This window comes from Lycium barbarum, chromosome 2 (assembly GCF_019175385.1).
Source record: "Lycium barbarum isolate Lr01 chromosome 2, ASM1917538v2, whole genome shotgun sequence".
Classification (NCBI taxonomy): Eukaryota; Viridiplantae; Streptophyta; class Magnoliopsida; order Solanales; family Solanaceae; genus Lycium; species Lycium barbarum.
In genome coordinates, this window is record NC_083338.1 from 151968122 (window position 1) to 151981713 (window position 13592).

A 13592-nucleotide genomic window follows, 5' to 3' on the forward strand; every position below is an offset into this window, starting at 1 on the left:
AATCAGCCCAGCCAGACTTGGCAAAAAGGGGAGTTCCACTGATATGAAAAATATTAGGCATCCAAAGAATAGCCTCAATCCTGTTCTAGGCCACCATGGACATGGTTTTTTCTTATTGCTGGTGTATCTAAACTCCAGATCATCAAAAACTGGCATTGCATAGATTTGGAATGAGGTAAGACAATGGACTACCACCAGTAAACTTGTTATCCCTAGAATTGCTTTTGAAGTGTCTTTTCCACGGTATTTGTCCAATGCACTCAATATCCCTCCATTTGGCATCTGCCATGACAAAACAAAAATATTGTTAATTATCCTGTAGCATAAAAATACTAAATATTAGAGATGGTTGTACTAATGGCAAGTAAGTAAGTCCTAACAAGATTGATATTTTTCGCTTTTCGAGAGTTAAACGAGTTGTTTGTTGACCGTAATTATTTCATATGTCTTTTAAATATTTTAAATTATTAACTATGGCGACTTATAGTACTTTTTACGCAGTTTCCAAATATGTAAATTTTATTTCGAAAAAAATAAAGATTCTATATTTAGACACGCGGTCAAAATTAAGAAGTTTGACTCTCGAAAAGCGAAAAATATTAATCTTTTTGGGACAGAGGGAGTATTAGGTAGCGTTTAAACAATCTTTTCAAAAATATTTTGGGATAATTTCACAGACATCCTCTCAGCTTTGGCTTCATAGCACTCACCTCCCTTGTAGTTTGAGGTATTACGTTTAGCTCCCTTATTTTGATATTTTTGTAACCAAACTAATTTTAATGATAAATTGTCTATAATATCCCGAAACTACCCTTATCTTCCACCTTTTACTAATTCTAGGTGTTTAAATATAAACCTCCTCCCGAAATTCTCAAAACTAAAAAAGGTTTCAAGGACTGATAACTTCATATTAAAACGAAATATCAAATTCCTGAATATGTCATATTTAATGTTATATAGACCGTAAGTTAATTTTTATTGACGTTGTTATGGTTAATTACTTACATTTTATACTAAGGATCTTCGTGCATATTCAAATTCTCATGAAAAAATAAACCTGCATTTTTCAAATCTACTGAATGATAATTAAACTCTTAAAATTCTGAGGTGGAGTTAAAAGAGAAATAACAAGCCAACGCGGAAATATCACAATTTATATTTTCAACATTTCAAGTTAGAAAAAATTGTAGGCTTATAGATCAATATCAGGACACAGGAACGTGATATCGGAATCGCTGTCTCTTATTCGCAAAAGTCTAAAGGACGAAAAAAATGTTGTTAAGTCTGCTACGCAATTAACTACAATGAAATACGAGTTGCTTGAAATCTTCTTAATTCAAAAATTGCGAGAAACGTTGAAAGGAGGTTCATAATTTAAAAACTTCACGTGGAAGATAAGGGTAGTTTTGGGATATCATAGATAAATTATCATTTAAATAAGTTTGGTTACAAAAATATCGAAATAAGGGAGGTGAACGTAATATCTCAAGCCACAAGGGAAAGGAGTGTTACGAAATCAAACCTGAGGGGAGGTCTCTGAAATTATCCCAAATATTTTTAAAAATAACTTCTTAAAACACAAATATGTGTGTAAATATTTTTTATTTATGTGTGTAAATATAAATTTTTAATTACTTACATAGTTACATTGTATAATTTGAGACAGAAATATATATAATCAAATTTGACACTTGAAAGTAAACGTGGCAACCGGTTTGGCCTTACCGGTTTTAACCGGTAACCGGACCGGTTAAACCGGAACCGGTAGAACCGGTTAACCGGTTCCGGTTAACCGGTTCCGGTTAACCGTGTAATGGTTTACCGGTCCGGTTCCAATATTTTGGAAACCGGAACCGGTTAAACCGGTAAAACCGGAACCGGACCGGTTTAACCGGTAAAAATTAAAAAAAAAAAAAAAAAACGAAAGAGTCGTTGGGCTTAATGGACCGTTGGCAACGGTCCATTTGCAAAAATGGTCGTTGCCAAACAGTCAGTTTTTTAATTTTTGGCCCCCAAATTTTTTTTTTTTAACACTTTAACCCATCCCCACCCCTATATAAACCCTTCTTCATTTTCATTTTGATGCACATCAATTCACTCTTCTTCATCTTTCTCTCAAATCTCAATCTCTCAATTATAGTTACTTTGCAATAATTAGCCACAAAGTCTTATTATAGTTTCAACTTTCAATTATTAATTTTGCAATTATAATATTGTTGGTGGAGTTGGTGATTTTGCAATAATCCGAAGTAGCTTTGGTGGATTTGCAATTCTAGCTAGTGGACCGGACCAAATGGAAGACTTTGAAGATATTTCCATGAACGAATATGATGTGGGGGAAATTAACGAAATGGTTCAAAATTGGTGATTTTATTATTGTACTATTTTTGTATAACTCATGTATTATTTGCAAGTTAAAAAAAAATACAACTTGCAAATAAATGTTATCCAAGAATGAATAAAATATATGGCTCATTGAGCTTTCTTCTATTTACTTGTGTTCATATTTTTACTTTTATTAAGTTATGAATATACCTAAAATATACTAAGAATATACTTATAAGTATATTAAGTTATATAGTATACTTAAACATATATAAGTATATATAGTATATAGTACATATATATAAGTATATATAGTATATATAGTATATATAGTAGATATGTATATATAGTATATAGTACATATATATATATATAAGTATATATAGTATATAGTACATATATATATAAGTATGTATAGTATATATATTAAGTTATACATATATTTAGTATATATATATTAAGTTATACATATATATAAGTATATGTAAGTTATACATATATATGTATACGAAAAGCACTATTCTGTATTGCTGACTTGTTGTTAGGCTGTTAGTCAGTAAATATTTAAACTTTAATTATAAAGTTGTATAACATATGAAAATATAGCTACAATAGACAAATAAATACTATAATATATATATATAATACAAAAAAAAAAAAAAAATTAAGCAATCCAAACCGGACCGGTTCCGGTTTGGACTTTAAAACCGGTAAACCGAAACCGGTTAGGCGGTTCCGGTTTTGGAACCGAAACCGGTTAGGCGGTTCCGGTTTTGGAACCGGAACCGGCCGGTTTCCTAACCGGCTCCCGGTCCGGTTCCGGTTGGAACCGGTTAACAGGCATACTTGAAAGAAAGGGGAATAATAATAATGATCGAATTTAGCGGAGCAGTTAAGAGAGTATCAGATTCGATCAAAGCACGATTGGGCATCCCTATCTTTCTTCTCCTCCACCTCTAATCTCACTTCTTCTACAACGTATCATTTCAGTTCTCCCCTCTCCAATCATTTTATTTAACCTGCATTTTTCTATATTTACACATAGTATCTGAGGCGGATTCAGGATTTTATATCAGTGTCTCTGATATATGTGTGTCTGAAAAAATTATCAATATTTTTTTATCTTTATGCTGGATTTGCCTCTGATTGTACCAGGTGCTTATGTCTAAATGTGGATTTTGTTTAGGAAAATATATCATTTCGGGGTTGTTCCTGTGAGTGGCGGATCCAGGATTTTCTTTCAGGGGGTTCGAAAAAAGCAAACATAAAAAATAATGTTGTCCCCGGAATCGAACCTGGAATGCTGGAGAGAATTTTGAAAACCACTTGAGCTGATGTTTTGCATTTATTAAGGGTATTCAACACTTATATATGTACATAAACACGGAAAATCTACCCCATCTAAATCCGCCCCTGGTTCCTGTTATCAAACCAATCTGTGCTTCTGAAAGTTTACTTCTTTTTGGTATCATTAGGAAATTTTCATTTGTCAAAGTTTAGATTAAATTATTTAAGTAATGGTGCATTTAGTGTATTTGGAAGAAAAATTTCATCTGGCTATATTGATTTTGAAATGCTTGTGTTAACAAAGTTTCAGCACAATTAGTCATTTAGTTTCAAAATTTAGCCAGATGACAAAGTTTCATCCGGCTATATCGATATGGAAATGCTCAAGAATGTAGGGAACGCAAATGCTCAAGAATGCTCAAGAATCCGGCTATATCGATATGGAAATACTTAGAGATCATAAATATCTGCAATGCATCTTCCATTCTTCAGTATCAATTTCATCTAAAGCTATTGATTATGATCCCGCCACATCAGCTAAACTGGAACCCGTTGAGTTCCAAGTTTTGAATCTTGCAAGTTCGAACTTTTTGTGCGCGAGCAAGTTAAATGACATAAATCAACGCACAGGAAGTAACCAACCTAAGAAGCCTAATTGGAAGGTCCTAAAGCTAATTGAGTACCTCATTGTGCAGCTATATCTTATAAACGATTTCCATGATTCCTTATTCATGATGCACTATCCTGGTAGCTTATTGCCTTTCGATTTCTGTCACTATCTGGTGTCTCTTGTACTTCGATTATCATATTAGTTTGCTGTCGTAACTGATTATTTTTACATTATGCTTTGTTATGCTTTTTATTGTATGTTGCGATGTTTTCTTCACTTCTGTTAAGTCTTATCTAACCTTTTTTCAAATGTCTTTTCTTGAGCCGAGGGTCTATCAGAAATAGTCTCTCTACCTCTCAAGGTAGGGGTAAGGTCTGCGTACACTCTGCCCTCCCTAGACCCCACTTTATGGGAATATCCTGGGTATGTTGTTGTTGTTGTTGTTATTCATGATGCACTGGTTTACGTGGATTCTTTTCGTTTTTTGATGTTTTGATATGCATTCCCATGCAGTTCTTTTGATGCAGTTGATAAGTGTGTTCTTCTTAGTTTTTTTACGAAGCTGTAGCCTGAAACGTTTAGATAAGACTAAAAACGTAACCTTGGGATTAATGTGAAGACTGCAAATGGTAGAATGGAGAAAATGATCAGCTCAGACCTCTTTTAAAATTTTGCATTCATTGAGAGTGGATCGAATGAAGAATGAATGAATTGCATCTTTAGGCTTGGTCCTAGAGCCGCTTAGATTTTCTTGGATAGCTACTTTCGCAAGTTTTTTTGTGGAAAAACTAACAGCATGCTTCTTGATTTATCGTTTTCTTAACAGTGTAGTGTATAATATCATTGCAACCTAGGTATTTCGTCAGTGCGTTCTATTATCAATGTTTACTTCTGACTATTTGTTTTGTTCTGAATCTTCTTTTCTCCTATTTCTGTTTTCTTTTGCTTTGATGCAGAGCGGATGTCGTCATCTTTGTAATATGTGAACTGGTTATTTTGGCGCTCATGGTTTTCTCTGTAGTTTCGCTGTACTTTAGTCATCTAAAGCTTGTTTTTATCTTAGTAAGTGTTAGCTTACTATTGCTTGTATGTGTGACAATTGCAAAGCAAGTTACAGAAGCCAGGAAGAAGAAACGAAGGATGCTTCTTCCGTTATCAATTTAGAAGTGCGTGAATGGAGAATCTTTTTTGCTACGCCCAACCAATTTTTTAATGTGAAATCTCAACGAATAATTCTGTCTTTTTTTCTTTTTTTTCTTTTCTGAATTCCTTTTGACACAAGTGAAGTCGAGGCAAGCTGATTAGATGATGCAGATGTCGCGATCGTTTGACATCAGAGCTATTTTTTGGTTATATACTTATAGGTGTTTGGGCTGGTTGATAAAGCTTCATGTAAGTTTAGCCTTAAGTCCTACAATGTAATTTTCTTGTACCTTCATACTTATATTTATCTCTATTCATTTCACAAAGCGTCTAGTCACCATGAAACACCTATGTTCTGTCAACATTAGGTGTTACCAAAAGAACCATATGCCCTTAAATCTTGAAGGATGTTGATCTTTGAAGTCTGAACTTTGTTTCCCTTAACAATCATTAGGATTTTTACATACTGTATCATTGAAACTAACGACAAGATATAAGTGCTTGTATGCTTTTATATGTACAGAGTACATGAAGAGGTCGCAACTTGCACATCTAGTTGGTTGACTGCTGTTAAGGTTCTTTTTCTACCCAGTTTAGACCAATGAAGTTATCCCGTAGAGTACTAGTTAGATTTTTATCGCGATTTTCTGAACCTCTTTGGTCTTCACTGGGGCTTGAAGAAATGGACATCCAGACCTTGAGTTGCTATAGTCCATATAGCACCAAATACCAAAAGAACACTTAGAACCAAGCCCCAAAGTCCAAGAGACCAATTAACAAACCAACTTGAAGTATATGTCTTTGGTTTCTTGATCATTATCCACATTAGACAAGGATATGCCAGAGTAACTGGCAGAGCAATGCCACCAATGAGCCCAGCCAAACTTGGCAAAAAGGGAAGTGCCACTGATATGAAAAATGCTAGGCATCCAAAGAATACCCTCAAACCTGTTCTAAGCCACCATGGACAGGGTTTTTTCTTCTTGTTGGTGTACCTAGACTCCAAATTGTCAAAAACTGGCATTGCATAGATTTGGAATGAGGTAAGGCAATGGACTACCACCAGTAAACTTGTTATCCCTAGAATTGCTTTTGAAGTGTCTTTTCCGTGGTACTTGTCCAATGCACTCAGTATTCCTCCATTTGGCATCTGCCATGATAAACAAAAATGTTGTTAATCTTCTACTTCTATTCGTTCTTTGTAAGGTTGACGGAATGTCTAACAATTACTAAAATTTAAGGCTGATTGGCACAAATAACCACTTCAGTGGCCTTGTGTTCAGAAGTTGGCCACTGTTTCAAAATTAGACAAGTGGTATGAAGTCCAACAGGGGCCACCTTGTATGAAGTTTAATTATAATATTCTAGTTTAAACAACTCTCGTCTGTTACACTTCTTCCTAGCTGCTTTTGTTTTCCGCTCTATTGTCGCTATGGCTTTCAACCTAAGTGGTATCAACTTCAACTAATCTGTAGTTGATAGCCAAGATCAGTCTGGTTATTTATGTTTTCTCATATGACTCTCGTCTCCAACTATTGGGGTATCCCCTTCATATGGTAGACATTCTTATCAGATTCAATTGTATTAAAGAGACGAAATCATTGAGGTATTCATCTAAATAGATATAATCCATGTAATCACATATCAAAACTATTCAGACCATGGGGTTAGTTTTAAAAAAGTTGCCAAAATTTCAATACAAGGCCACAAAAGTTGCCATATGCTGTAAATAATCCAAATTATGCAAGACCTTACCAGGTTTCCATAAGCCCAGTAGCCTCCAATTGCCAGTGGAAACAAACACAAAGCAATGATAGAATATGAAAACTTGACTCCTTTCCACATTGGCACATGAGATGGGTTCTTTAAGTTAGAAGGCATTGTACCCTGTGACACACCAACCAATGTTAAAAAAGAAACTTTTATAGTACTATATGATAAGTTGAATTAGTTAAACTGCCTAGTCAATTAACATACCTGTATCTCAAGAACAAGATTATGGCCCCTGAATGCAAAAGCTATCATTCCAATAGCATTCAAAATGCTACAAATTCTTGCAATATCAGATTTATTTTCAACAGGTTCAAAGGAAACACCTTGTGGCCTTTCTTTGATGACAGAAATTACCCATGTTAAGGTACAATAGGTCACAGCGGAGATCGAACCAATAAGAGAAACTCCAGCAATGGAATTTAAATTAGGAAGCTGAGCAAGAATTATGGCTGAGACAGTGAACACAATGTACCACTCTATGGTACTTAGAGGGGTTATATGGCTATTTGAACCACAAACAGTTTGGAAGAAAATCTTCATAGTGCTACCTCCAATCATAATAAGTGTAACGCAAGTACCACCTGATAGGTACATTGTTGGAAATAGGGCCAATATCTTCCCCAGCTTTTCACCTACACGACACTCCATAAACTTAATCCAATTGTCAAGGAAAAAAGATAGGAATATATTTTACACAATCAGATCAATTATTAGATAATTACAGGTAAATCCTTTGATCAATGGTTATGGATGCTTACCGAAGGCAGCCTCAGAGAGGCGAAGATAGCGGCTATAGCGCATGCCAGGGACAGATTCATGAAGTTGGATCAGTAACCAAAGTGTGTATAATTGCCACATAAATATTAGCGACAGGCTTATTATTCCCCATATCCTATAAGTTTAACAAAGCACAAATTAATCAGTATTTATTACAGAAAAACAACATTTGTTATAATGGAAACTATTTTAAGAAAATAAGTCGTTTCTTGATACTGCCTCCATCCCATATTACTTGTCCACTTTCCTTTTTTAAAAGTCAAAGTATATTAACTTTGACCAATATTTTGAGATATATTCTTTTACCGTATTAATATGAGAAGAATTGCAATTTATAGTGTTTTTTGTGCAGTTTTTGAATATCTAAACATTATTTTTAAAATAATGAACTGATCTAATTCAATTTAAGTCCGAAGATTAGTTAACTTGACCCTCAAGAAGCGAAACAGGACAACTAATATGGGACAGAGGGAGTATTTGGTTGCTAGAATACAATTGCCACGGTTTCCACCAAAAAAGGGGAAACACCTTCCTCATTTTTGGACGGATGTCATTTTTCTTCGTATATCCAAACTTCTAACTTCATGTCACTACTTACAAAAAATATTTAGTAGGAGGCTGGACATGAATTGAGTAATATTTGAAGAAAAAAAAGAGTATTTGAAGTTGAAGTTGTGTTTCAACATTCATTTCAATTGAAAAAGTGGTCAAGATAAAATTTTCAAATGTGAAAAACTAATCTTGAAAAACTAACTAAAAAAAACATTCTAATGTATAATCAAACAATATTTTTATTTTAAAAAAAAAAAAAAAAAAAAATAACTCATGTCCGAGCGGCCCTTAATTGCTATTACCAACTTTTAGTACTCAAAAATTCGTCAAAACAATTCCCTTTTACTGATATCATTAACAATCTTTAATAAATGTGTTTCTTTGGAAAATACTTGTCACGCTCTCACTAACCACCAGGAAAATCATTTTCTAATAAAGTAAGTTATTTTTCGAAAAATAACTTCTGTCATACCAAAAATACACCCCCTTTGTTTCTTTACTCCTTCCGAGAAAGAAAATCATAAGCTTATGAAAAAAAAAATATATAACAAAGATTGATGAAGATAACAAGACATACCATCCAAGAGTAATAAAAGCAAGGGGAAGAACAAGAGCTTGGACTCCAAGTCCAGAACTAAGTGTATGAAACGCAGCATAATATGCATTCCCACTTCTTGACTCAGTAATTGGAAGCCAAGCTTCTTGAGGATCAGGAAGCTTTGTGAGATTTCCAATTTCTTCCATATATGTTAAAGCTTTCTTCATAGGACTGGCTAATGGGCTCATTAATATTTTTGCAGAAAATGGACTTTTGGGTGTTTTTGGAATAGTAGAATCAAGAAGATGAGGAGATGGTGTGAAAGAAGCTGTATTTTTCAACTCTCCATTACTTAGTACTGTTGATGGACTCATTTTGGCTACTTCTACTAACTCACTTCCCATAATCTTCTTTGTAATTGCACAAATTTCTATGGCAGTTTTGTACCCATTATATAGGAAGAACTTTTGAATAAAGTGGCACATTTTGAAGTTTGACCAGACCCCACAACTTAATTTGGCTGTTGTTACCTACAAATTTACTAGTAGTATAAGCAATCCGTGGTGAATACGTTTTAAGGTTTATTTACCTGGTACTTATACATTGTTGAATTAGATATATAATAGAGTTACTTTTTACATATATTCTAAGTGTAAAAAAAATCTTGGATTACGCCATCAGTTACCTTTGTTGCGTAACCTCTTTTACATTTTATCCTACACTCCTTCCTTTTTAATATGTTCCACAAAAATGACATCACTATCTTTTACATGGAGCATAAATATATGTATATGAAAATTATTAAAATTTCATTAAGTAGTAACTTTTGAATCCATAATTTTAAATGTAGAATAAGTTTGTGCTAAGTACCAACTTAATTAAAGGTTAAATTTATTGAGTTTAAATCTTTGATGTGCTTATATAGTCAAATGTCTTATTTCTCTTTTAAGCTATATGTCCAGTCAAACAATAGAGTATTTAATGTTGATGTTCTTTCACAATTATTTCACATGAGAAGTAAGCTATCACTCCATGCAGATTTAATATATGAGCCGCCTTCTTTTAAGTGCCATCTTCTTCTCTTGAAAAATACAGAGTACTAAATTTAAAAGTTTTGAGAATCACGGAATGAGAGCAAATTCTTAGGAATATTATTTCATAAGTGCAAATGAAGATTCAAAGAATCTTGAATTTCACTTTCTTTATCATTCTTTTCTTTCTCGATTGAAGTGCGGGGAAATTTCACAATTTAGAAAGCCAGTGATCATGACTCCTTCAAAATAATTTGGTTGTATATTCCAATTCATGTATGAGTTGAACTTGGACTTTAAAAGTACGAAATGTTGGGTGTTGCCAATAATTTCTCTTTCGACGAAAGTACTTAAAAGCAATCTAATCAATGATCTTAATTTGAAGCACTTGATGATGGAGAATAAACTCAAAGCAAAGGAATTATAAACTCAAAAAGTGCTTTGTTATTCTCTAGCTCCATTATTCTTGAGTCAATTTCAGGTTTAATGTTTAGCACTTGTTTTTCATTTTTTACTACTATAATTTATTTCCTATTACGTACGTACATGAGAGGAAGGTATATGTTAGGAGTCTATTAGTCATGCCAACGATTTATATTCAAGTACAAACAATAGAGAATTCTAATATTTTTATTTGTACATTATTGATTTGAGATCAATTTAAAGGGAGTGGACATTGAAAATTTATATAGTTGATTTCAACTTATTCAAATAGCACTGAGGCACAATTATTATTGTTATTATACGAATGAGGAGAAGGAAGAAGTGGAATTGACCAGTATCCCACCATTAGTAGCGATAGGTAGATGATACTTACTGAGTATATACTCGGTTATTCTGTCTTGTTGTTTTTGAGCCTTTAATTGGCAGACTCATGTATCATTAGTTAATGAGCGTACGAAATAGGACCATACCTTCTTTTGAAAAAAAATTCATCGATACCACTACGTTCCAAGCGTTGCTGTTAAAACTTGCACCTTGATTGTTTTAATTAGTGAGCGGATAAGTATGATTAAAAAAAATGGAAGTAATTGGCAAAAGGCTTTTAGCCATAATAATGCTCTTTAAAGTATAGTGACACAGTTAGGATGCATGTGGCTCAATTTACTCAATTGATCCTTTTAACAACCTTAATTTATGCCCTAAGGATATAAAGAGTGTTGCAACTTTGAATATTATAGAACCCATTAGAGCCCCACATCCTTGGTGGTATTCTGTAGTGTTAATCTTCGTTATCATGCACGTCTCCTTTTACTTGAAAAATCAAAGGAAAATAAAGTTATTTGACTTGCTTGCTAGCTCCTTGACGACTATATATGATGTAATTAGGCTGACGCAAGAAAACCTACATACACACACATGTCTAATTTGTTTTCACATGATCAGAAGCGGGATCAAATTCAAAACTTTTAATTTAAGGATTCTGAAATATAATCTTTTTTGTTTACTGTGTTCTGGATAGATTTCTCCACTTACTTCGTGTCGAGCTCTAATATGATCTGATTTATAAATAAACATTTTTGTTAAAATATGAGTAATTCCAAACCCTTCTAAAATCACAAACACATAATTTTAAATCAAAGTTATTGAATTCTGCCAAACACGTAACTATATATGATAATGGTTCCGCGCCTTATTTTTTTTAGTCACAGGCTCTAATAAGTTTTGGTAATTGGAAAACGTACTTTTTGTACATGCAAATTAAATAAGAATTTTTTGTTCGATTATAGATCAATATTTATAATACATGTTAAGGCAAATGCATAAAGTTGTTAGTGCTTGTAATGCATGTATGATGAAAGGCCGCTGAAAACAAGGAGGTGACCAACTTTGAATTGGTACGACCTTTATTATAGTGTGTTCTTAATTAGTACTCCACTTGCATATGACTAAGCACCTTTGGCTGTAATTAATGTCTCGAACTTTTTTGCTTTGGCTAAGGCTGCTCCTATATTGTTCTTTGTGTTAGAACTTGTCGTTGTTAATTTGGACATTTTACCTTTTATCTTTGCTCCAAGAGAGAAAGTTATCTAACTATATATAATTGCACGTAACTCTATTTAATAAGTATTATTTCATCTGTCCTAATTTATCTAATGCATTATTTTTTAGTATTTTTCAAAAAGAATGATATCTTATTCTATTTAGAAATAATTTAATTTGAAGCTTTCTATTTTTTCATTAGTGAGATGTTTTATGGCCACACAAATATTTATGACTCATTTTAAATCATAATTTTCAAAAGTATTCTTTTTTTTCTTAAATTCTGAGCCTAGTACAAAACGTGCATCACGTAGAAAGTAATTGAGAATGTGTAATAAATAGTAAATAATTTGTTATAACATGTAAAGTTACACTATGCACTTACTTTTGGGGACTGCTTTTAAGCTTTGTGAGATTGACATGTCTTTTGGCAGAAGGCATAAGGTGGGATAAGAATTTGAGATTGAATTTATTTCATGTTTAGTATGAGGTATAAATTAATCTCAGTATAATATTATACCAACATTTGAGATTAAATTATTTTATCTCTCTGGTGGGATAACTAATAAAAGGATTAGTTATTCTTGGGATAATACTATAAAATGAATATATTACCCGTGAATTCTTCTCATTAATTAAATTGTGTGTATGTTTTTGCAGGTTTTAATTTTGTTCTCAACACATATTTAGCTTCTGATTTTATTTAGTTGCTACAAAGATTTTAGCTACAGTTTCTGCACTTTTTTGTTCCAATTTCCTGCATAGCTTCTCCAATTTTCTGTCCCGTTTTTGTACTTTTTTATTCCAGTTTCCTCACAGTTTCTGCAATTTTTTTTGCACAATTTTTGCACTTTTTTGTTCCAGTTTTCTGCACAGCTTTTGCAATTTTCTGCACTTTTTTGCTCCAGTTTCAGCAATTTCTTGCACAGTTCCTGCAAAAAAAATTGGATAGTTTCTCCAATTTATGATTCAATTATATCTAAGTTATTGAAATATCAAGTTTAAAATTGGAAACAAAAAATATATCCAATTTTATCCAACTGCAAACCAAACACATGTTTTAAATTATACCTAGTATATCCCATTTTTAATTCAATAAACCAAACAAAGAACTAATACTAAATAATCCTGAATTATATAGTTCCAGGATTATAATTTCAAGACTATAATTCTGGAATAATTTTATCCGCCTACCAAAGGACCCCTTAGAATATACAAACTCACAATATAAGTTAGTTGAAAATTTCAGGCGATCTTCGTATTACTAAAAGTCTAAAACCACTAACTGGGACAAGTTACTTTTGTCGAATTCTGTTGGTTGGATGTTGATGCTTGCTTTATCTCTAAATTATCCTTGTAAAGTGTAACTATAATTTTTACTAATTAACAAATAGTTATTATAAATGAAATGATGCATTTCATCATCATTACTTGTTTTATTTATCTTTTATCTTTTGATTGAGGGGACTCCAAACCACATTTTGTTTTCAAAGCTACGTATTAAATTATTGAATTCACATTTCAATATATATAATGTATTGTAGAATAGACAGACCGAGAAAGGAAAAAGAAA

General features: G+C 32.8%; 1 protein-coding gene across 1 annotated transcript; it reads right to left on the reverse strand.

Moving 5' to 3' along the window:
- Window positions 1-5771: 5771 nt before the first annotated feature.
- On the reverse strand, window positions 5772-9433 carry LOC132628183 (lysine histidine transporter-like 8). The gene is made up of 5 exons (XM_060343931.1): window positions 9045-9433; window positions 7897-8030; window positions 7343-7770; window positions 7121-7252; window positions 5772-6515 (listed from the first exon to the last, which is right to left on the reverse strand). The coding sequence occupies exons 1-5, from the start codon at window positions 9407-9409 to the stop codon at window positions 6030-6032; spliced, it is 1545 nt and encodes a 514-aa protein (XP_060199914.1). The 5' UTR covers window positions 9410-9433; the 3' UTR covers window positions 5772-6029.
- Window positions 9434-13592: the final 4159 nt, after the last annotated feature.